The 25,378-nt window shown below is 38.7% G+C and overlaps 1 protein-coding gene across 3 annotated transcripts in view; it reads left to right on the forward strand.

Moving 5' to 3' along the window:
- The first annotated feature begins 7,097 nt into the window (after positions 1-7,097).
- Positions 7,098-25,378, forward strand: part of LOC120797585 (pyruvate carboxylase, mitochondrial-like) — a 283,931-nt gene continuing 265,650 nt past the window's right edge. The window contains exons 1-4 of one of the 3 annotated variants that reach the window (XM_040141374.1): positions 7,098-7,568; positions 18,799-18,935; positions 21,143-21,236; positions 21,883-21,973. In XM_040141374.1, the coding sequence (XP_039997308.1) occupies positions 7,567-7,568; positions 18,799-18,935; positions 21,143-21,236; positions 21,883-21,973 (324 nt within the window). In that variant the 5' untranslated portion in view covers positions 7,098-7,566. Of the gene's footprint in view, positions 7,569-17,044; positions 17,212-17,630; positions 17,731-18,798; positions 18,936-21,142; positions 21,237-21,882; positions 21,974-25,378 lie in introns of those variants that run through there. The other 2 variants (XM_040141375.1, XM_040141376.1) reach the window with 2 other exon arrangements.

The following is a 25,378-nucleotide window of genomic DNA, read 5'->3' on the forward strand; positions in this document are numbered from 1 at the left end:
TGGGTGCACAGAATTGTCCTGTTGATGGTTAACTACAGCGATTATGTGCGTGTTTTTTTGTGACTGTGCCCTGGAAGATGACGGGAAGGGGGCGTTGTGAATTTGTGTGTGTGCGTGTGTGTGTAGCAGCGAGTACAGCATCTGTGTGGAGTGGGTCAGCTAAACTGAGACTGTATCTGAAACTAAAATGAAACATATATACATAAATGCAATTTAAGGATCCTTTGTGATGACTCCGATATCCTCTCATGACTTTGTTGGAAACTAAATGACTAAATATTTCCTTTAGATTATTTATCTTATGCAGATATAGGTCGATTTTGAGATTATGTCCTTTTTTTCTCTGTCATCATGTGTACACCTTTACTGCTGAGGTGACTTACCTATCTGCATTACTCAAGGCGGTGAGTGTTCTTGGTTCTCATATCTTCATGAATGTTACTGACACTACAATAATGATTACAGTGTTTGTATGGGTGTGTGTATGGTTGTCTGTTTGTTTAGGTATATAAAATGGACCATACGTCCTTCTAGGTATCCTTGCTAAAGAAAATCTGTGCGTGTACAGGTCCACAAGTGCATGAGTGCATGTATATGTGTTTGACTATGATTTTCTGCGTCTGCATGAACGTCATGTGTTTGTCCCTGTATATGTGTGTGCGCCTGATAAAACTTAACAATGGCCTTTAAAATGGTTCCTCCCCCTGGAACACTCCCACCCCCTGACGAAAGTCCACCATGCCTAGCACATGCCCTCTTTTCTCTGTCTGATGTCTGTTGTTTTTTTATTTTCAGATTCTTTCTAACACGGCACCATCCTTCTATTCAAACAGTTTTTACATTTCAGAACTATGAAAAGCTCTATCAACGTGTTATCTTATTAAACAGCTTGACCATAGTGAACTTGAAATTGGACTGGTGAGCTTGAATTCCCACCCTTGCATGACGGTGTGTAGTTAGTCTTTGCTCTCATAGTCTTTTTTCATTTTGAACTAAGTAGGGAGAAATCAGATGGGCAGCAGCAACCAGCAATAGCCCTCAATGTTGGCTTTTTTCAGAGAGAGAGAGAGAGAGAGCAAAAGAACGTAGATAAAGGGGTAGAGAGAGACCAGACCAATGAGGAGAGGGGAGGGAGGAATGGGGAGAGAATAAACAGAGAAGTTACTGAGCAGTGGCCATTCACCTATTCATGGTAAGCAGCTCTTTGCCAGTTGACTGAGCTCATGCCCCCACCGCTGCCCATCCCTATTTTCTCTTGTTTCCTGCTTGTCTTTTTTTTTTTCCCCTGGGCCAGAGTAGTACCAGTAAACAAAATAGCTTTTTAGTCATATTACTGTTGTTACAATTGTAAAATGCATAGGAAAGCCTTACCAATATAACTACAGCCCTTTTATTGTCATACTCAGAAGTGATGGTGACAAAGAATGTATCAATCAGAAATAACCATGAAAGCCCAAAGATGAATTTATAGTATAAACAAGCATCAAAGATGGCAACAAAAACACAACATGATATATCTTTTTTTCAGTTGAGTATAACAGCAGTTTGTATAAAGTGTAAAGATGCATGCTTTACCTGTAATTTTAACTGACATGACATTAACTGACTACATTAAAACATAACAACATACACTGAGAGAAATCAAATAATATAATCAATACATTGTTGAAGCAAGTCAGCATATGATTGACCCTGTGTTTGGAAAGTCTCCAATCTTCTATAGGTTTTGATCACAGCTTCTGCACATTCTTATCCAACACATTATCTTACTCTTTTCAGACTACTCAAACGTAAGTACAAGAGCACCCACTTAATGCACACATAAGAGGCTGGCAACACTGTTATGTCTTTATCTCACTGCGAGTTAATACTGTGTGAAAAAAACAAAAAAACAAAAAAACTGTTCAGAATGCAATATAGCTATCACTTGCGGAAATTGAAAAGAAAGCACTTCAAACTGACCTGAAATGACTGTGACACCAGACATAGCGACTCACTCCCTTTTCCCTTTTATAGGATAGAGCTAGTTAAAGCAAAAGTATTTCCCCCTCTTCCTGATCTCGGGAAGAAGACATTTTTGTGAGAACAAGTTGTGAGAACTTTAAATCTTAAGATTTTATCACTTGTTAGCTAATACACTTGAGGGCAGACTGCTGTCATTGACACAGTTGGAGGTTGAGCTCTGTTATGTAATAGTTGGCACAGACATCACGTTATTATGGAGAAACTGTAAACTTTAAACTTTTATTCACTGTCCCTCTGCTACTGATACTTGAAACTGTGTGGTGGAGAATGTCTCTGCAAAAGCATTACACGGCTTATTAATATTAGTAGCTGCACTCGTTGAAAGTAAAGGATAGTCAGTGTAGGCAGTAGCCTCTCAGCTGACTTAGTATTTACATACCAGCTAAGGAACTGATAAAGATTTTATCATGTCGTGTCTTACTTTAAGATAGTGGTTTGCTGTAATTACAGCAAACATGTGAGCATGCGTCCCCACCGAGCACACTCTCAGACATTCGTGCACGCTTTCAAGCCCACAAGTTGACAATAGAATTAATATCAAGAGAGCGTTATGCAGAGAAGGGGCCCTATAAAAATTCTTTTAGCTAGAGGCTATGATGCCTAGCTACACCCGCGCTGGTGATGTAACACTTGTGCACACTGTGGTTGGCCCACTTGGCATGTCTGGGAGGACCAGCTCTGCTTCTAAAGGAGGTGTGAGAAACTATATGAGTATGGTATTAATTACAGCTTTTAAGACACCGCCTAGGGAAAGGCAAAGACAGAAGATGAGTGTAAGCAACAGAGAGTGAGAGAGCAGCATGTTTTAAGTTCAGTGAGAGAAACAGAAATAAAGTAGGTCAAAGCAAAGACAAATTCATCTGAATTGCTCAGGAATTTATATTGTTTCTGATTGACTGACAAACTCCTTTGAACACATAATTGATTGGCATATACATTTTTTGTCCCCGCCATGATTCTGGTGGAGTTCGAATGCGTCCTCTGAGGAATGTCATTGACACAGACTCTGTTATCTGGAATATCTGGAAACCGATAAGACTACAAACAAGAATTGCGAAACAATAATGTATGTGCGTACCTGTGTTTAGAGACTGTGTGTGATAGGGTCTGTGTCTGTGCCACTGAGATTCTGTCCTGCATGTAAATGTAGATACAGTTACGTACATAAGTATTTGGACTGCCACAATTATTGTAATTTTGCCTACATGCACCACCACAATGGATTTGAAACGAAGCCATCAAGATGTGATTCAAGTGTAGGCTTTAATTTAAGGGATTTAACAAAAAATCGCATAAACCCTTTAGGAATTACAGATATTTTTCTACATAGTCCCTCATTTTCAAAGGCTCAAAAGTAATTGGACAATTGACTGACAATCAGTCTCATGGCCAGGTGTTGTCTGTTCCCTTGTTATTTTGGGACAACTTAAGAAGATAAAAGGTCTGGAGTTGATTTCAAGTGTTGACTTTGCATTTGGTAGCTGCTCATGGGAACTTTCAATGTGTGGTCCAAAGAGGTGTCGATGAAACTGAGGGAGGCTGAAAAAACAATTTGGTACATTCTTAAAAAGAAGGAATGCACTGGTGAGCTTATTAAAACCAAAAGGCCTGGAAGACCACAGAGGACAACTAAAGTGGATGATCGCAGAATTCTTTACTTGGTGAAGAAAAACCCTTCACAACATCTAGCCAGTTCAAGCACACTCTGGAGGAGGTAGGCGTATCATTGTCAAAGTCTACAATAAAGAGACACTTTCATGAATGTAAATACAGAGGGTTTACCACAAGTTGCAAACCACTGGAAACACTCAAGAACAGAAAGGCAAAATTAGACTTTGCCAGAAAACCTCTAAAAAAAGCCTGCCCTGTTCTGGAACAACATTCTTTTGGACAGATGAAACCAAGATTAACTTGTACCAGAATGATGGGAAGAGAAGCGTATGGAGAAGGAACGGCTCATGATCCAAAGCATACACCATCATCTGTTAAACATGGTGGATGATGTATGGCTGCCAATGGAACAGGGTCACTGGTGTTTATTGATGATGTGACTGCTGATAGAAGTAGCAGGATGAATTCCGAAGTGTATAGGGCTATACTATCTGCTCAGATTCAGCCAAATGCTGCAAAACGGATGGGACACTGCTTCACACTTCAGATGGATAATGACCAAAAAACATCCTGCAAAAGCAGCCCAACAGCATCGCAGGGCAAAGAAATGGATTATTCAACAATGGCCAAGTCAGTCACCTGATCTCAACCCAACTGAGGATTCTTCTCACTTGCTGAAGACAAAACTGAGGGCAGAAAGACCCACAAAAAAGCAGCAACTGAAAAGGTTGCTGCAGTAAAAGCCTGGCAAAGCATCTCAAGGCGGGAAACTCAGCATTTGGTGATGTCCATCGGTTCCAGACTTCAGGCAGCCATAGACCGCAAAGGGTTTTCATCAAAGTATTAAAGATTACCCTTATCTTTATAATTATGTTGGTTTTTCCAATTAGTTTTTAGCTTAAAACGAGAGACTATGTATAAAAATGGCAATATTTCTGTTAAAGCCCTTGAATTAAAGCTGAAAGTCTACACTTCAATCACATCTTGATGGCTTCATTTCAAATCCATTGTGGTGGTGTACAGAGGCAAAAATTGAAAATTGTGGCACTGTCCAAATACTTATGTAGGTCAACAAAATTTTGCAAATTAAAGACATTTGGCTTTGAAAAGAGACAATTTTAGGAAGGTTCTGCTCTGATTTTTGGCTTAGGGACACTTGTACTCATTTCTTCCTGACTTAACTGTCAACTATCATTGAAATATCACAGTGATAACAAGGTTTATGGGGGTTTCTTCTTTAAATTAACGTAGGATCAAGAGCTGGGCATTTACAGGTTAGGATCAGTGTTAGAATAAGGAGGTGATGAATGAATTGCTTTAATGTAATGGCCTTTACAGTTTTGTCTGTGTATTATAGTAAGTCTATTGTTCAATTTACAAGGCAGGACTACAAAGAACCAGTTTTAGGTGCCTGTAATCAGATACTCTTCTTTTCAGCTGTTTCTTGCACAAGAGATTCTTTCTTTCATTCTGTCCACCACATTTAATTCCAGTACTCACTTTTCCTCTCTTCTTCTCCCTTTTCTTTTCTTCACTTAAAGTTTCACTTGAAGAGGAGTTTAGAATAAATTAAAATTCAGACCATTTATTCTGATAACGTTAAACAAATAATTTCCTTTTCTCCCCAACCTGTTTTTCTCCTTAAGAATAAAACTGACCGTTGGCACGGTCATGATTTCAGTTATAAGCATAATGAGAAATTAAATCAGTTTAAACCAATGAAAAAGGCCCATACCCATGCAGTTATGTTACCATCATAACTAGATGAAGTTATTAAAGTCATACAAAGACCACACTGACCAACCTATCCTTAATAGATTACCTTTACAGATATTGTATGTAATGTCTAAACCCTTTCCAAGGCACTTCCTTTGAAAAAACTATGAAATTTGATACTAACTATAGAGGTAATCAAGATAAGGTTTTATGGCTGTTATTTGAACTTACTTATCCTCTGGTGAGATCAGCAAAACTTCTGAGTTGTTTGCTGATCTCACTAGAGGATAAATATCTGGAACTACACATTAGTCAGTTAGAACTGAAGAAGCCTTTCGGATGAGAGGAGAAACGTCTTCAAGAACCTCAAGTCCAGTTGCCTTCGCATAGCACTCACAGAAGACCACGGCCGGGATGACTGTGAATCTTCACAGACATAACTACTGTAAAGTAGCTGTGAAGTTGCAGAAGTATTTTCTGTTACATTTATACTTCATGTGTTCAATTGTATTGTTCTATCTAGACCAATTTTCCCTATAATTAGTATCAATTACAGCAGGTATTTTGACTTGGCAACAATATTGCATAAAAAGCACAGATGTAACTAATAATTTTAAGGATGACACAGTTCCTATAAAACAGGCAGAGGAAGCTGTTAACACAGCACTGACATATTATCAGTTTTAGCTGATATAGCAATTTTTTTAGGAAAAAGTTACCTCTTTACACAACAACATAATCATTCATTTGGAGTCATGTGTCTGGCCACCTAAAGAATGTAAGTTCAGTATTAACTCTCCTTTTAGCTCTGTTTTTGGTTTCCTGTAACTCCTGAGAAAAGTATCTGGCCCTTTAGCTGCTAAATGCTCCACTATGTTCAGCAACTAGTAGCTAACTTTGTCTTTCTGTTATTTGGTGCTGGTAGATAGCATGTAGTAGGTTTTTGGAAGGTTTTTTTTGTTGGTCATTTCATCCATTGTTAATATAAAAAAATTGATTACATCAGCGTTAATCTTATTAATTACACCTGTGCTTTTCCTGCTATCAAAACGTCAGCCATACAAATGATCTATGGAACCAGTAAAATGAGCAAATTTGCCATTTTTAAAATAAATATCAGCGGTATTTCTCCCCCTATTTTTTTTAATTTATTTATGACAGATTTCGAAGCATTAGACCTTTTTCTGGCCATTTTGACATGCCACATAAAAGCACAGGTGTAAATATTAAAATTAATGGTGGCTGAATTTCATTTGACGGCTTTGGTTTCAGTGTCCTGGTCTTATGCATACTCGCTCATTGTCACACCGTCATCGGGACACTTCAATAAAACGAAGCCATCGTTAATGTCACTGGTAACACTTGTGCTTTTCCTGTTATCACAAACTGTCTGCGTTCTGCTGCCTATTTTGTAGCGAGTGTTAACAACGAAACACAACACTTAATAGGCCTGTAGAGTTTTGTACCAGTGCCGATAATTGGCCTTCATAGCCTGAATCATCCTCTTCATAACGCTACATCATGTTATGCTAAATAGTACTCCCCACTATTTCGTCGTTATATTGTAACCGATCGATGTTATGTGGCAGATACAGTCTCGAGCTCTCTAAATAGTGCCGCTCGCTGCGTCCTGCGATGTCCTCTTCCGTGATTGGCTGAGAGCAGAGAGGGCGGGGTGCATGGTTGCGTCATGGCATAGCGAGCGATGAGAGCTTATGGGGAGAGAGAGAGAGATTTACAGGGAGTAGGAGGCAGGCGCAGTAGAAGACCCCTATATCCGACACACGCAGACGGACGGTGCCAGCTGCTAGCAGCGTTAGCTACAGTGGACAGTTAGCAACTAGCTGGAGAGTCGTAGCACCGTTACTACATATGAGGGACTGAGCAAGAGAGAGAGAGTGTGTGTGTGGCAGCCTGTGTGTCGACGCTTTGAGTGCTCGCTCGGCCGTCCAGAAGTCACTGCGTGTGTGTGTGTGTATGTATGTATGTATGTGGGAGTCTGTGTCTGTGTCTGGGAGTGTGTGTATATATAAACCCTCTTATCGCCCTCTTCCTCCTCCGACCAGCAGTGTGTCTGTGACTGTGTGTGTGAGGTTAGAAAGCAAAGAAGCAAACGCACACATAAACACACTCTGGTAGTCGACTGTTTACACTCGGTGTCCGGTTACTTGACAGCGGATTCACATCATTCACTGATCCCGGCACAGCACCAGCATGTGAGTACTGATGGGCAACCAACATGTGTGTGTGTGTGTGTGTGTGTGTGTGTGTGTGTGTGTGTGTGTGTGTGTGTGTGTGTGTGTGTCTGTCATTGAGTGCAGACAAACCACATCCCTTTTCTTCTGAGTGTCTCAGTGGCTACATGTGTAAAGTTGCTTGAGGTGTCTTACTGTCAACTCGTAAACAGATGTTGCAAGTGCAGTGAGTCCAATTGTTATAGCTGCACAGTTGCTATAGAAGGAACATTTGCAACTGTATCTACCACAGGAAAACTCTGTGCGACTTCACCGAGAAGTAAATAGGGGCTTGTTTACTTTGTTGGCTACTCTAAGTAAGTTCTGTCACGGCTAACTCTGACTCCTTTTTAGCTAAAATGTGCATACGAAAACTTAAACTCGTCAGGGTAGCACTTACCCTAGCAGGATCAAAGGGGTCTGACGTCGTTGCAGGAAGTCCCTCACAAATTACAAGCCTTTTTAGTGGAGTTTTGTTTTATTAAGAACTGGCACCATAGGACAACATGCGGCAATTATTGCTTTTGTCACAGGTTACAAACTCACACCTACAGGACGGACGGTGAGGTAAAATAAAACATTTTACTGTGGGGCTCCTATACCAGATGGAGGTATTTATAAGAGCGGGGCCAGATTCCCCCTTGTGTCAATGTAAAGGAGGGAATAAATGTGAGTTTACATGCTGAAACTTGTAGATGGCATAACATGCTTGTTTGCTTGTAAGCAGTGCATCGAAGGAGCTTGTAACTGCATCCATGTAATGACCTGATTTTTCTCACTAATTTCTGTGTTGCAGAAATGTGGTCTCTGCTCTTTCACCTTTGAACCAGTGCATTTGTATCTGTTGTGTCGGCACAGTTTGTTCATCCCCAAAGCAACCTTTACTCTGCTTAAAACAGTGGTACATGCAGAGCAGCTGTCCCACCCGAGAGCTAAGGGAGGCCCAATGGGAGCTGTGCAGTGATCAAAGAAAGGACAGTTATTTTCACAAGTCATAAGCAGAACTTGTAGTTTATTCGTTAGCAGGGATGTGATCGGAAATATGCAGGCAGAAAAAAGGCAGTAGTCTGCTATTTGTCTTAGGCCTCTTAAAGTGACTGTAGTCGGGGTGTGTTTTTGATGGACATGTGCTATTCACTCATTCACATTGTAGTTATTACTTGTTGCAATAATGCCTAGGTAATAAAAAAACCTGCAAGGCAACTGGGACAAATCCATTACATCCATCAAGACATTGATGTAGAGGTGTTGGTGCTCTCTTTTTCATGAACATACACACCATCTTGTAAATTTCTAAAAAAGTCATTTGTTTTTGTTCTTTGTTTATTTATTTTTTTACACTAAATGTCTTACCTGGATACACAAAGTTAAAACACTCAAGACCTTGAGCTTCTCAGAAAGGCAATTTCAGGCCTAAGTTAAGGAGTAGCAGTTGGACAGACAGGGCTAGTTGAGCTGCGTGATAGCAATAGAGCAATAAGATAAAAAAATAAGCATGCTGCAGAGTTATTACGGCCCCTCTGAGTTAGACAGTCATACCTGGTACTTTAATCAGTTGAAATTAGTTTTGTAACTGTGCTGCACTGACACTGATGTTTAGACTATATCTGGTGGGATGCAGCGAATCCTAGGTGGTCTGGTATATTTCCACATACAAGGTTTAAATGATATGAAATTTTTGAAATATTACGCTGTAAGCAGGCCTTTTAAATCTTATTGCATTTCAATCAATTTGCATGTTTTTTGGTATAAATTAAATGAAGCATCCTAGTTGTTGGGGAAGAGTGCTGAGAGAACATTTTGAACTCGAGTGTTTTGCATCAAAACTGGTAAAACGGGTGTCTCGACATGTGCCACAGCAAATAGTTTGCCCATTATGTCTGCAATTAAGAAATGCATGCATCTGTGTTACTCTGTGTGTCTAGCTTGGGATATCCCACATTTGAATACCCTTTTAAAGAAAACATATCTTTTAATCACCTCATGAAAATATATTTTTCATTACATAATATGTCAGTGTGTTTTACCGATAACATTTGTTAACAACCTATACTAATGGAAACATACCTTGCCCCAAACTAGATAATAGAGGTTTTGAAAATTTGTAAACATTGTAAACATAACAAAATAAAGAGTAAACTAATAATCCTACACTTGTATATTTCCGCATGCATTGGTGCTAACTTGCCTTACTCCCTCAGCATTTTTTGTCCTTCAGGGCTGTCAGCTAACTGGGGTCCTGACCTGTTGTTAGGGTGCCCATTCAAATGAAGAGTGAAAAAAATAGAATTGTTTTCTTTGGAAACACTAGACCTTGTCCTTCTCTGCCAGGGCATCATCTGAAAAATACAGTACATTTATAAAATATTCAGACCCGTTCACTGTTGCAGTCTTATGCTAAAGTTGTGACTGTGTGCTTAGGGTCATTTTCTTGTTGGAAGGCAAACCTTCAGTCCAGTTTGAGGTCCTGAGCGCTGCGGACCAGGTTTTCATTAAGGATATCTCTGTACTTTGCTCCATTCAACTTCCCTCCAACCCTGACCAGGGCCTCTGGAGCTTAGCCAGAGTGACCACTGGGTTCTTAGTTACCTCTCTTACTAAGGCCCTTCTCCCCTGATTGCTCAGTTTGGCCAGACGGCCAGCTCTAAAAAGAGTCCATCCTAGTTGTTCCAAACTTCTTCAATTAAAGAATTATGGAGGCCACTGTGTTCTCGGGAACCTTCAATGCAGCAGAAAGTTTATTTGTAGCCTTCCCCAGATCAGTGCCTTAACACATTCCTGTCTCTGAGCTCTGCAGGCAGCTCCTTGAACCTCATGGCTTGGTTTATGCTCTGATATGCGTTGTCACCTGTGAGACCTTATAGAGACAGGCGTGTGCCTCTCCAAATCATGTCCAATTAATTGAATTTACCACAGGTGGACTCCAGTCCAGGTGTAGAAAAATCTCAAAGATGATCAAGAGAAATGGGAGGCACCTGAGTTCAATTTTAAGGGTCATAGCAGAAGGTCTGAACACTTATGTCAGTGTGATATTTCAGTTTTTCCTTCTTTAATAAATTTTCAAAAATTTCAAAAATTCTATTTTTGCTTTGTCATTATGGGGTATAGAGATTAGATTGATAAGGGGAATTTTTATTTTTTATTTTTTTTTAGTTTTAGCATAAGGCTGTAACATAACAAAATGTGAAAAAAGTGAATAGGTCTGAATACTATCTGAATGCACTGTAACCATTGAGGGGTGTAGGAGAAAAGCAGAATCTGTCAGACAGGGAGGCAAGTAGTAAACAAAAAGGTTGTGCCAGTGGTGACAATAAACTAGCAGTGCCCCAGGTATTCTGATTCTACAAATTACCCTCTGAAGAGGATGACATAAAGATTATTTATATATACTTTGTGTGTTGCATCTTTGCTGAAGTGTATGCTGAGGTCGTGTTTAAGTTGAATTCAGCCAGTGTATCTTGAGTAGTTCAATCTCGCTGTAATATGGTATGGTAAGCATAAATAAAAATTCAGACTAACTGAAAAATCAGTTAAACAATGCGGCTCCTCTACTCCACCTATCATACATCATATAAAACGTTCCTTTCTTCCCCAACTGATATCCAATTAGTTTACTCTTGACCCTTCCCTTCCTGTTATATCCTGCCCCACTGTCCCATTTCTGCAGGAAATACATCTGATTAAGCGATGCTGTTTCACTAGGCCTCAAAGCACTGATTCGTGATATAGTGGTTATGGTTCAAGTGACACTGAGCCAACTGTGATTAGCAGGTGACAGAATCATGAAACGCTGCATGAATGTTTAGCATCAGCAGCATGAATCTGATGCCTCCCTCAAGGTTTAGTGAGGTCAAAGAGGGTCTAGTAAGGGGTAGCAATGTCATTTGTGAAGCTTTCTAATCTTAGCATTCCCTCACCAACATTAACACACTAGAACTTTAACGTATGTTCATAGGTTTGATATGCCCATTCAGTGTTTTCACAAACTGTTTAATGCAGGTAGATGAATCAAAGTTAAGTAGTCTGTATAGAAATAGACTTTTAAAGTGGCTAAGGGCCAGTTTCTACAAACCATTGCTCTCTTATCCCTTTTCTCTACAGTTCTGTGGTGAAGAACTTTCTCCTTCGAAATTTTGTTCCTTTTATTGCTGCTTTCTTGAGAATAGAATCTATATAAAAATCAAAATTCTAAGTTGAAAAATCTGAAAAAAATATCCGTGACCTTATTGGTCTACAATAGACCATCAAAAAGATAGCAAGTTAAATAATTTTATGGCTTCTATGCTGCAGCTCATTAAATTGTGAAAACAGCAACATGCACTTAAAGAATTAAGAATTTTGTTAGAAATCTTGTATTTTTCCAACATATAGTAGAGTATATCCTAAACGGAAAGCCTGTAGCAGCAGGGGGCAGGAGAATCTTGTTGTCACAGATGGTAAAGGGCCTGAGTGACAGTGAGAGTCAAGAGCAAGATGCAGCAGTTTCATTTGGCTCCAATAATGCTGTCAATGCTGTACTTTTTTATATTGTAATACAACTACCTTTATGGACATAAAAATCAGTGTGGGTTCATTTAGATTTAGGATTAGTATTGAATTGTGTGAAGTCATGTTATTGTGTTTTGAATGTTAAATTCCAGGAAGGTTAATATAACATTGTTGTGGTGCTCAAAGATTCCTCTCCTGGTCATTCTTAAAGGATAGAGTGTTTCTTGTTCATGTTTTTTTGGAAGAGTTCCCCAGACTGCTTGGGGATTCAAACCCATCTTGTCTTTTCAAGCGCAATATTCTAATCTTTATGCCACGAATACCCACTTTTTAGTCCAGTCACAAGCATTGGTTTTGTCTACACAAACAAAGTCAGCCTAGGTAACCTTGTTCTTGCTGTGTGAGCATGTGTTGCTGTTGATATTTGGGACCTTTTAAACCTCACCTTTTGTGATTCCTTATTGTTCTGGCACAGCTGATCATAAAAGTTACTTTCTTGCAACCTAAACCATATTCCTGGACACTTTTGTTTTCTGGGTATTAACAGGCTGACATATACGAGATTACTGAGCCTATTATTGCATGGTCTTCGTGGGGCTTTGACTAAAGTTATTTGGAGTATAAACTTTAAGAAAATGATATGAGGACATAAGTCGATATTCACTCTGTGTAATTTCCAGTCTAGGATTAAGGAGTAGGAGGAGTATCATTAATGTAAGCTTTTACAAAAATGGTATATATTTTTATGCTTAAGAAGCCCTGATCTATTTCGTTTGAGTTTACAGACAGGGTCATCCAGTCTACCTATCAGGTCAGGAGCAGGTATGACAGAAGAGGAGACTGCTGAGGTGGAAGGAGGGAGGAAGGAAGGGAGTGTGGATGAATGCACACCGATTTTCCATTCTTTGTTGTTCATGCTCCCTCCACATTTAATGACAGAACTCTTTTTTCAGGAACCATTTGGATTCAGAGAGACTTCACTTTACATTCAGTTTCGTACATTAAGCAATTGTGCAACACTCGTCTAATTGGATGGATATACTGTGTGTGTGTGTGTGTGTGTGTGTGTGTGTGTGTGTGTGTGTGTGAGAGAAAATGTTCAGTCGAAACATGTTGAGACCAGTGATTGCAGGCCGTGAAGCTGTCATCTTATTCCATGTGTATTTTCAAAGCAATCTGTGTATTTTTTTTTTTTTTTTTTAATGTAGCAGAAATATGTTTCCTGTACATCTTAACTCACATGAGAAGTGTGTTGATATACAGTACATAATACCAATGTTGAAGTGCAGCCCGATTCAGAACATATACAAGATGTGATAAATGGCGTTTGTCTTTTTTTAATCTTTGAATTTTGTTGAGGGAAAAATAGTTAGGAATTTAATTATAGTTATAGAATAGTTAGGAATCAAGGTTAAAGTGATAAAGGTAGCTCTAGAAAACAAACATGCCCTTTGCAAAAACAATGCAACAAAATAAAAGCAGCTTTGGTGATACCAGAATCTTTTAAACTAATGTTTTTACATAAGCTGTCACTAAGTTGGCCATCTTTGCTGTCCTGTTTTTTGAGAAGTGTGCCATGGCCACAACACACTTAAGAAAGTAAAGTTCACCAAGATCTGATATTCACCCTTGGTAAGAAAAATAGTATAATTTTATGCTTGTCTTATCAAGATTAAATCAATGAAGTCATCAGGGCTTCTACCCGTTTGGAGAGTTGTGAGTGGTTGCAAATATCCGCCTGTATGTATTTGCCCAAGGATTTGCCCATAAGGGCAAAGTTGATGCTAGTTATGTGTGTTTGTGTGTCAAATTATCACTTGTTGTGTGAGTGAAAACAGGACAGAACTTTGATCTCCAAGAAGTTAATGTATGAACCAGAAATTATCTCTCTTCTTTTAAACATGCCAACAAACATTGGCAATTGCATGGTTGTAATGATTCCGCTGTGCTGTCAGACGGATGTAAACCGAAGTCTGGGAACAGTTTTGGTTATTGATGAACTTTGCTTTACACTTGCATTCATATTTGTTAAGGCCTGTTTGTGTGTGTGTTTGGTAGGAGGCAGAGACGGACTTAGAGGTGGGGAACAGTTTGTATAGTAAAGTTTTATATAACAGTTTCACAGTGCTGTGCTTGTAATCAAGAGTGTCAGTAGTATGGTTTGTCGAACCCTGATGTAAAAAAGAAATTGCTGAGGGATTACCAAGCCCCGGACACACAGAAAGCATCAGATACTAGTGCCTGCAAATGTACATATTGATCCCTGCTGGCAAACTAGTGCTGTTAAATGCATCTCAGCTACCAACATATGGTGACTCTTGATGAACTTTGTCCTGAGTTGACACTACAAATCTTTTGACAGTTTCTCACTACTTTATCTTTCAACTGAGCTTGAGTTTTTATAGCTAAAAGTTTTAAAGCACGAGGAGTCTGTAACTGGTTTTGAGCCTCCAGATTGACTGTGGTTGAACTAAATGTTGTTGCAGAAGAACTTCAACCAGATTTCAACCCACTGGCCTGAGTCGTATTTGTTGCCTGAGAGCAGGAGCAGTAATTACAGTGACATAGCTCTTTGGAAAAATTAGATATTTGAGTGTCCCATGGTGTCCTTGGGAATTACTGATTGAAAGGGTTTGTTTGAACTGAAACAAGAAGACAACTCCACTATACCATTTATTTTCTTAAGGTCACATTCCTGTATGATAGTAGGGACCTTTGGAAAGTCTCGTAATAGTGAAACCCATTTCACAAAGGTTCACTTTTACATATCAGATAAATGTTATTTTAAAAATATTTAGGCAAAGAATAATTGCATTAACAATTATGTTCCTCCTTAGATGGGTCCTATACATAGGATTTTTAAAACAGTACATTATTCATCACATGAAACAAGTATTTTTTGAGAAGTTTCAGTGTTCACCTGCTTAGTCAACATTTCCACTATGAACTGTAACTTTTTAAAAAAATGGTTATCACTTTACAGCCACACAGGTTTTATTTTCACCTGTTGTTTTCTCTATAGTATTCACCAGAGCCAGGAAAAGAGATAAACCTGCAGTATGACATTGAGGCGCCAAATCCAAAATTATCCCGAAGTTGCACTTCTACAACTTGAGTGTCTCAACCATTTTACACTCCTTTCATACCACAACTTATCCTTGAGTTTGCCTTATTGCATTTCAGCAGTGTGAGTTATACGACAGTTGAACTACTTGCTTTGGCACATTTTATTGTTGGCCCCATCCGTCTGTGCGGGGAGACTGGAAGAATGGAAGGAGAGGGTAGTGAGCTACAGTGCAAAACTATTGAATAATAGTGTCAAAAAAGAGAGAAATCTTAGAATGAGAGAATGACACGAGGATAAGTTTGGGACAGAAGGTAGAGATACAGGTGACAAAAAAAAAGGGAAAAAGATGACTTTTGTTTTCCCTTTTATCTTATTCAGTGTCTTTTTATCAACAGTGGTTGTTATTTGTTTCTTTAAGTCTTAACCTTAAATAATACCCTTCTTGTCTTTAGTCAGAAAAGAAAGCAAAACATTATTTTGGACTCTTTTGTAATGCTACAATAAAAAGTGTAGAGTGTATCACAAAAGATAATCATTACATTGCATAAGGTTATTTCTGATTCTAACCATTGCTTATTTGTGGTCTATTTTCTAATTAGGTTGTAACAACACTAGTGGAGCACCAAAGTTGTACAGGTATTAAGAACGGTGGGGGCCCATTACAGTTTCTACCAATTGTACCTCCAAGAAACTGATTAAAAAAAATATGTTCTCCGGTCTTTCTCTGGTCTGGTGCCGTCTCCCTGTTGTATTCAGGCCTTGAGAAACTCTATCTGTTTCATGCTGTGAGGGCGACTCTTTTGTGTAGATACAGTGTACAGTTTCAGCCTGAGCTTACACTGCCTCAGACAGTCTGAAGACGTTCATCATCGTCATAGTAAATTCATTCATTTGGTCATTACCAAGATGTTTTGTCACACATAATCATACATAGCAGCATTAGTCCAGAATTAAAAATGCTCTAAATTGAAAAACAAGATTTGGAGTAAATAAACAACAAAAAACTATTTTTGGCTGTATTTTCTTTATGCATCTAATCTGGGTGGCAGTAGTCTGTCTACCTTCTTTCTGCATCCACCTATTCACTTCTTTCAATGAGATATTGTGAATACATATTAGAGACATTTGAACTGGTCAGTAATGAATGGAGGACTGATTTTTGTATACCTTCTACACACATTTTTGGGTTTATTTATGCCAGTGAGTTTGATCATTTGATTGTGATCATCATCACAAAAGAGGTGAATTGAGCTGTGCAGTTAATTAACTTAAAATGCTATCATGTATTTCACTGTGTTGTACTGAAGACAGCATTGCTGTTCATCATCTTTAAATCTATACAGGACATACAGGTATGTGGTAATTCACCTTTAAGTGAAACCCAGGAACCACTGGTAACACAAAGTAATTGTGTACTCTGAGACTTCACTTGCCCCAAAGAAATCCAGTTTTTTTTTTTTTTTTCTGTCTGGGTCAATGTAACTGGAGAAGATGTCAGCACTCATTGTGATTTAAGGCTCTTTGGATGAACCTTTTACCAACATTTCTACAATGTTTGTGCCATGTTTGAGAGTTACCTTTCAAATGAGACAAGGGTTATGAGTGTAATCTAAAGGGTTGAAGAACAATAACGTTTTTATTTTGGGTACATCATTTTTTGGCATGTGCACAGAAATGAGCTGTCTGGTAACAGGTTTAATGTATATTATAGCTCAGGATATGACCCTTGCAGTGGTTTAGTTTATGGGCTGCTTGTGTCCTGAAGTGTACAATAAACCAAATACATTGTTAAATATAACTTGACAAATTAGTTTTTTTAGCTCATGATTTGAAAATTCAGGGAATCCCAGGCAGTGGCTATTCCACATCTTATCATTTGTCTCCATTGAGAACAATGCTGTTGTTTGACCACAGTGTGGCAGCAAAGGACTGTCAGTGAGGTGTAGCTTTGTAGTCAGACCAGAAGAAGCTGCCACCTCTTTAGTCTTGGGCTCACTATCAAACAGCTCCCATCAGTAAAGCGGCCAGTTACCACACAGTGGATGAACCACTTTTCATCTAGTTGCGGAGGTAGTTGTTTATTTGCACCTTCATGCATGTGTGTATGTTTTAATGGTCATGTCCTTTGTGCAAGTGTGCCATGTGGCACTCACGTGTGGTTGTGGGGTAACTTTGTCTGTGTTTTCACTTTTCGTTTAAGTAACTGTTTGAGTTTATGGGATCTTTAATTGTACATGCAGCCATCAAACCATAATGCTAGTGTTGGCGTAATGAATGTTTTGTTTCTGTGTGTGTTTGGATCAATCATAGTTTGTATTATGTATCTGAAATTTTTTGGGTAGGGTAATATAATTATTGCCTTCATTGTATTGTTGTAATTTGGAAAAATACACCACAAACGCACCAGAAACTCATTGTCTTTAATTAGACACAGCTGCAGCTGATTGAATACTGGTAAGCAGGGCAGCAGCTGACCGACTTACCAGCTCCCACTTTCCTTTAATGGAAACCTAATGCTGTTTTCTTGGAACAAGTCTGAATACCGCTTTTTAATCAGCCATAAGCTCTCATTCTAGTCACACTTTAATGGTACTTTTTATTAGTTAACATTTTTACAAAAACCCAATAGAATAGACAAAGAGAGCATCATCAACATTAACTAATTAAGTTTCTTCAAGGAATATGAATGTCTGGAATTTATATACAATCTTTGGTCTTTTTTTTTTCCAATGATCAGCTAATGTTTATGAATTTTTTTTCAGTGTTTATATAGATAGTGGCTCATTTTAGTAGCTAACATACAATGATTATAGGGCTGAAATCATTGTATTCTACTAGAGTGAAAACTATAAAAATCTCAAGGTGACAATGTCTGTTTTCTGTCTTTTTTGTTTTCCAGTCATCCTATAAGGAAACCAACAAAGACCAGATAGAGAGAGACTTTACACAAACTTTCATAATAAGAGCAGTCAGGGCCACAGGCCTCAAATCATTCGCACATAATACAGCTTTTTCTTCCAGAGTGCTAGAATAGTTCAGGATTCCTTTTAAATATCTGTATAAGGCCAATTAAAATTTTCTGAGAAAATATCATACAGCTGAAAGTTACACACAACCCTCGGCAACAACTTAATAGGGCCTGGCGCTTTTGTAGATTTAATCTCTCTAAAGGGCTCACACCTCTTCTTTAATCATTTTCAAAGCATTGCCATCCTCATCATTTTCCTTTTTAAGCATATTATTTCACCTGAGAAACTGAATTTTGCAACTGGTTACTACATAAGGATTGTAAGAAAGCGAGCTGTAGGGCTTAGATAAGACATTTTGTGTTTTTGTTTGATCTAGATTTGATGACTTGGAGCCAATGATTTATGTATGTGATTAACTGGCTGTCTTGTTGCTGAAGAACTATAATTTCTTATATTCTGTAGCGTTTAAGACAGAGATTCTGTTGGGTATCTTGTCACTAAAAGATGTATTAACTAAATTTTGTGTGTTTTTGAGTGAGTCTGTAAAAAATCACCCATGTCTTGCTCCATGTGTTTCCATCTCTAGATAGTATCTCTGTTCCCCTTCACTTATTGCTGTTAGGTCAAGTTTTAAGTGTACTGAGACATTGTTTGTGTATGTTAAACAGTTTCTTCCTCTTTCTCTTAGGATGTTGAGATACATTGTGGCACAAGGTGGCCCCAGCCTGTTGGCTGTGAGACGGGTGTATCTTCTCTCCCGCTTTGCCCACTCTGCCCCGCAGAGCGAGTATCGACCAATCAAGAAAGTCATGGTGGCCAATAGAGGTAAGACCCCCCCCCCCCCATCTACGTCCTAACAGTACTAATCCACTACTGAAGAACTTCAGATAGTACCATTCAATTAAATACAGTTTAATGCTGTTTCATGTACAATGTAAGAAAAAAGTTATGACATTTACAATCTTCCTGAGGCAAAAGAACAGACTCGCTTAATTTTTAATGGCAACCATTTAGTTTGCCTTGGCACATGCTAATATTTAAGCACACATTGTATGTGGGTTGCTGTATTAGCTAGTACTGTTTGCTTTAACCCAAAAGCAGTGAATTTCTTTCAATATTGGAAACGGATGTGGAAATGCTACCACATTTTACACCAGGAAGTTAAGTTAAAGAGTGTATGTATTAAACTTTCTGAATTTTGTGCTGTACCTGATGTCGGTTATTTATGTTAATATAATTGATTATGAAAGCTAAAATAAAATCAGCATGGAAGTCTCATGGAAGTATTCCCTAGAATATAAACGAAACATGTTTTATGCAGTGTAATGAACTTTATATATTTTTTGTCCACAAAACAAATTGGAACCACATTCCCTTTAAAGCTGCTAAAAATCACTAAGTTGGGTCTGGAATGGAAATATAATTATAGAGAAGCCCAGACTTTTTCTAAACACCTAGCAGTCACCAGCATGGTTGTTACACGCGGCGTAAACGTCAGACATGCTCTGATAATATTTATAATCACCGGACCCCCTCTTATTAATGCTTATACTGTCCAAAGAGGCCATCAGTGTGCAGTTAGTGGGACTATGTTGAGATGATGTGATTTGACTGACATACAAATGTGTTGATGCACTTTGTTCTTATTGCTTTTCAGAGCCTCCCGCTATATTCATTCCTGTGGAGAAATTTGTTTCAGTGTTTCATTATTTCAGATTGATTGGTGTGAGGGTTTCCAATATGATGACATGTGGTACTCTATAAGCCTCCTGCTGAACATGATATGTTTGCATTGAGCATATGCATTCATACATTAATATCTACCCTCTGATAGATTGTCTATAAACTGCTTTAATCCATTATTTTGATTCAAATAGATTGTGGTCTTTGCCTCAAACCAACACACACAGAGCAGAGTGTACCGTTAATCTCTCCCCTTCACATTGTCATGACGCAATATCAGCAGCACATTAGATCACATTCATCTCTTCCTCTCTTACCTCTCCTCCTCATCTCTTCTCCTCCCTACCTTTCCACTCCCTTTCTTTTTCAGCACTTGTCAGATGTGATTTTCCTCCGGGCTCTTGCTGTCTTCCTTTTTCCCTCCCATGACTTTGCTCACCTTCGCTCTACTCTTTTGATTCCTTTTCTTCATTGCCCATTTTTTCCGGCTATTCTCATCTCATCTCCACTTTGTCTCGTTTTTAAACTCTTTAAACTTTTAAACAGGTCCTCTGCCTTATGTCCCTTTTCTCTTTTTGCATTGTTCTTTTCTAAACTTTCCTTATTTTCCGGCCTTAAATTCTAGATTTCTCACCTTAAATCAAGTACATTTCAACTGTCTGGCTTTTCATACCATTTCTGCTTCTCCTCTCAGTCCTCTTATTTTCGTCCTTTTTATGTTCTTACTGTTCTTCTACTGCTCCTCAAATGCTTGAACGCTGTCCTGCCCTTCAAGTAAAGACAACACATCTTGCTAGTTTTCAGTGACTAAACATTTTTTCTCCCTCAAAACTGTGTTGCTTGAAGAACACGTATTTGGCTTGTGTGACAGCAAGATAAAAGGCAGGCAGTGTTTTTGCTTGTCTAAAGCTGAGAATTTATATTCTTTGTTCTCAAACTTCATTAATAAACAGTAGACCTGTTGCTGTGTCTTTTGATATTCTTGCACAGTGTGATTAAGTACACCTAATAGTTTCATGTGTTTCAAATCTCATGGCATAAAAACTTCAAAGTTTACTTTATACTCTCATCGGAGGCATTAGTTGCAAAATAGGGCCAATGCTAAAGGATGGTGAGAAAATCAGGTAAAGTCTGTTTTATGCACAGAATCTGCTAAACTGTGGATCACAAATTAAGACATATTTAAATAATGAATGGAATAAAAGTGAAGGAGAGGAAGAACATCCTTTAAGAAGGAAGGGAAAGAGAGGAAATTAGTGGGCAAAATTCAGCAAAGCAAAACACACACAATATGTCTACTAAATGAATAAACCACCTCCTCCATTCCTCACATATTTCTTGTTTTCCAGGTGAGATTGCTATCCGTGTGTTCAGAGCCTGCACTGAACTGGGGATTCGAACTGTGGCCGTCTACTCTGAGCAAGACACTGGACAGATGCACAGGTAATAATCCTGCTGCATTAAAGCCAAATAGATCTGCAGGGGTTTAAGTAAAGAAAGCGTTACAGGCAGATGTCTTGCTAAACTGCTGAGCTGCCACTGCTGGATATCAACTACAAAAGGCTAATAGGTGATTAGAGCCAACAGCAATTAAAGGAAGCTGGGGAGCATTTTTCTGCTCTCCAGAGCTGGGCAAGTTCTTTGTTTTGTGTTTGGTATTAAGTGGGGACATAAATATAATTGTACTGACATTTTAAACATTCAGGTAATCACCCTACTTAGTTTACATACAGAAACATCATAATCTGTTTGACTTTGAACCTTTTCTGACTTCCTAATGTGTCTTTTTTAGAATGTTTCTTCACTGACTTATACATCTTGTTATAGGCTTTTTATTCCACCTGGTTCTGTCCCCTCCCACATTCCTTTACCTTTTTATATCACCTTCATCTCATTTTCTTTCGCTCTCATTCATTACTTAGAACATAGAACCTATAAAGGGCTGATTGGAGTGTTAATTTTAATAATCATAGTAGTGTGCTTTGACTAAATATGACTGCCTAATATTTACTGAGCTTAGAAATACTGCCATGAAGACATAGTTGTTGTGTACTTGAGAACTAATGTAAATCCTTTGCACTTGTTACAGACAGAAGGCAGACGAGGCTTACCTGATTGGGAAAGGCCTGCCACCTGTTGCTGCATACCTGCACATTCCTGACATCATCAAAGTAGCCAAGGTAAAGACCATTCACCTCAATATGGTATGAAAGACTGTAGTTAATAATAACTCATGTTGTTGGCTTTATCAGTAAACTGGTTCACTTGTTTCAGGGGAAATTTAACTTATCGCGTTTAATACTTAAGTTCTCTTGGGTCTCAAGTTTTCAAGGAATATTGTCCTGTGCATTAACATGCCACCAGTCAATTTCCATACATTTAATAAGCTTGTGCCCTGGCTCTTCTTTGGAGAACATATACACAGTATACAATCATGAAAGCAGCTTGCAGTGTGTCCTCACACGTTGGCCCCATCCTGCACTGATAAGTGGTGCAAATAGGACATAGTTTGATTAAGAAAAGGGTATCTTCATGTCCAATCTCTGTTCATTTTGCTGTAAGGTTTTTACTTGAAGTATTTGTAGGAAGTTTAACATTTGCATGTTTGCTTTCTTTCTGGGAGTGAAATGACAAAATTTTATCTCGTCTATGCGGACAGAGTACTGTAAATCCTGAAGCCGGTAGGCAATTAGCTTAGCTTAGCATAAAGACTGGAATCAGGGGTAAATTGCTAGCCTGGCACTGTATAAAGTGAAAAGCTATTCCTATTAATACCTCTAAGGCAGACTAATATGTTGTCTCTCATTTATTTAACAATGACAAGAACAACGAAGCAAGAATGGCAGTTTTTAGTTTTAGGGGGAGTTACATGCAACTGTGTTGTCCTGATCTGTTGTGAAAGTGTTTTTTTTTTTTTTTCTTCTCCTCCTCAACTTAGGTCTTCAGGTGTGTGAAGAAATATTCTCAGGCGGTTCATCTTACTTTTGATCTTCCTGAAGATCAAAAGTAAGATGAACCGCCTGAAATTATTTCTTCAGAAAGCCCTGCTACCTTCCTGAAGTTGTAAAGTCTTGTCCCTTGCTCTCATTGATACAGCAAAATTTCATGGATTTCAATCGCACACAATTAAATGGAGAAATGAAAGACAAATCCCTTTTATTCCTTCCTGTTCTCAAGAAAATCTATATCTAGCTTGGTTGGTGGAAAGGAAAAGGAAAGAACTTCTCTGCGTCCAACCCTCAAACACCTGCTCCCAAGTTCATCTCTTCCTTCCCTGTTTTCTTCCCTTTGTCCATCGTACCTTGCCTCTTTCTTTTTTCATCTTGTTGTTGCTGCTGCTTCCCTCCACCATTTCCCTTCTCACTATCATTCTCTATCTCTCTCCCTCTTTTTCCTTCCTCTGCCACTTATCACTGTGTTAGATCAGACCCCAGTGATCTGTGTTCCTTGTTGCCCACTTTCTCTCCCGTCCTCTCTCCATCCCTTCAGGATATGCTGCCAGTTGTTCATTATCATTTTTCTGATCAATCTCTCACGGTTTATAATTTTCTGCATGGGCATGTGGTCAGCCAGCCAAATTGGGGAGCCTTTGCTATCCAACTCATTTCTCAAAATCCATCTATCTGGAAACCAGCTACCCCATGCCAGCAAGGAATCTGCCTATGTGTGTGTGTTTTTTCTCTCTCAATGTTTCACATTCATAGTACGACTTTCTTCACACTGTATCACTATTAACCCTTGGCAAGGCAAGTTTATTTGTATAGCACATTTCAACAACAGGGTAATGCCAAAGGGCTTTACATAAAACAAAAGGCATCAAGACAAAATGTAAAAGTGACATAAGAAACATAAGTAACATAAGCGTTTAGATAGAATTGATTTTAGTAAAAGGCAGTGGTAAACAGAAAAATCTTCAGCCTTGATTTAAAACAACTGAGAGTTGCAGCAGACCTGCAGTTCTACGGGGGTTTCTTCCAGATATGAGGAACATAAAAACTGAATGCCGCTTCTCCCTGTTTAGTTTTGAGCCTGTGGACAGAGCCCAGCCCCACCCAAACAACATGAGGGGTCTAGATGGTTCACATGACATAACAGCAGATCAAATATGTACTTTGGCCCTAATCCATTTGGTGCTTTAAAAACCAACCGCAGTATTTTGAAATCAGTTATCGGATGGACAGGTAGCCAGTGTAAAGAGCTAAGAAATGGAGTGATATACTTTCCTGACGTTAGTGAGGACTCAAGTGGCAGTGTTATGAATCAGTTGTCTTAATTTAATTTTTTTTTTCTTTTTTTAAAAAACTTGCTGAGACATAACTTCTTTGATCCTCTATGTCCTTAAGGTGATAGTAGACTGACCTTGTAATTGTCATAATGTGGGTGTTAAAATTCAGGTCTGAGTCCATGACTACACCAAGATTTCTGGTTTGGTTTGTGGTTTTTAACATTAATCATTGAAGCTGAATGCTGACTTTTAATCGTTCTTCCTTGTCTGCGAAAACGATAACTTCAATTTATATGTGGTGATATAAATTTGTATGTCATCTGTATAATTAAGGTAAATAATTCTGTTGTTTTCCATAATCTGAGCTAGTGGAGGCATGTAGATGTTTAACGGAAGAGGCCCCAGAATGGAGCCTTTGGGAACTCTGCATGTCATTTTGTCTGCTCAGTTGTGTAATTACTTATACAAACAAAGTAGCCCCTGTCCTTAAGTAGGATTCAGACCAGTTTAGTAGTGTGCCAGAAAGTCCGACCCTGTTTTCCAGTTTGTCTAGTAATATGTTGTGGTCGACTGTGTTGAATGCAGCATTGAGAATCCAGTATCACTAAGACTAAAATTCTGTGCCTGTCTGTGCTTAAGTGGAAATCATTGAAGACCTTAACAAGAGTAATCTCAGTGCTGTTTGTGGTCAAAATCCTTGAGGAAAGAGTTGAGGCTTGATAACTGCAGTTTTCAGGGCCTGTGGGAACACACGTGAGAGAAAACATGTCGACAGTTTGTAGAAGATCAGAGGCCATGCAATTAAAATCAGTTTAGGAAAAGCCTCATGGCAGAATATCAAGACAGGAGGAGGAGGATTTCAGATGTTGTATAATTTCCTTCACGTTTTCTTGTGTAATGCTACTTGAATTGATTTTAGGTGGATAAAGAGACAACACATATCCTGTACCTGATATGTGGGCACTGACTGCTTATCTAATTTTCTGAATTTTGTCAGTGAAGGAGGTGGCAAATTAATGAAAGCCGTGGTGGATAGAAGTTCAGAAGCTACTGACACAGGAGGGTTTGTTAGCCTGTCCATGGGAGCAAACAAGGCACATGCGTTACTATTGTTTTTGGCGATTATGTCAGAGAAAAAGGCCCGTCTTGCAATTTTTCAGTTCCAAATTACTAAATCTTTATAGATGTAGTAATGAACCAGGAGATTTGTTTTTTTGCCACCTGCATTCAGCTTTAACACTCTTTTTCTAATCTGACCAGTGTGGCCAGTTTCTCCTTGGAGATCTTTTCTTACCAGAAAACCACCTCTCCTTTTGAACGTGGTCCCTGGTATTGGCATCAATAAGATTTGTAATTTTAG

The sequence above is a fragment of the Xiphias gladius genome, chromosome 12, assembly GCF_016859285.1.
Source record: "Xiphias gladius isolate SHS-SW01 ecotype Sanya breed wild chromosome 12, ASM1685928v1, whole genome shotgun sequence".
NCBI lineage: Eukaryota > Metazoa > Chordata > Actinopteri > Istiophoriformes > Xiphiidae > Xiphias > Xiphias gladius.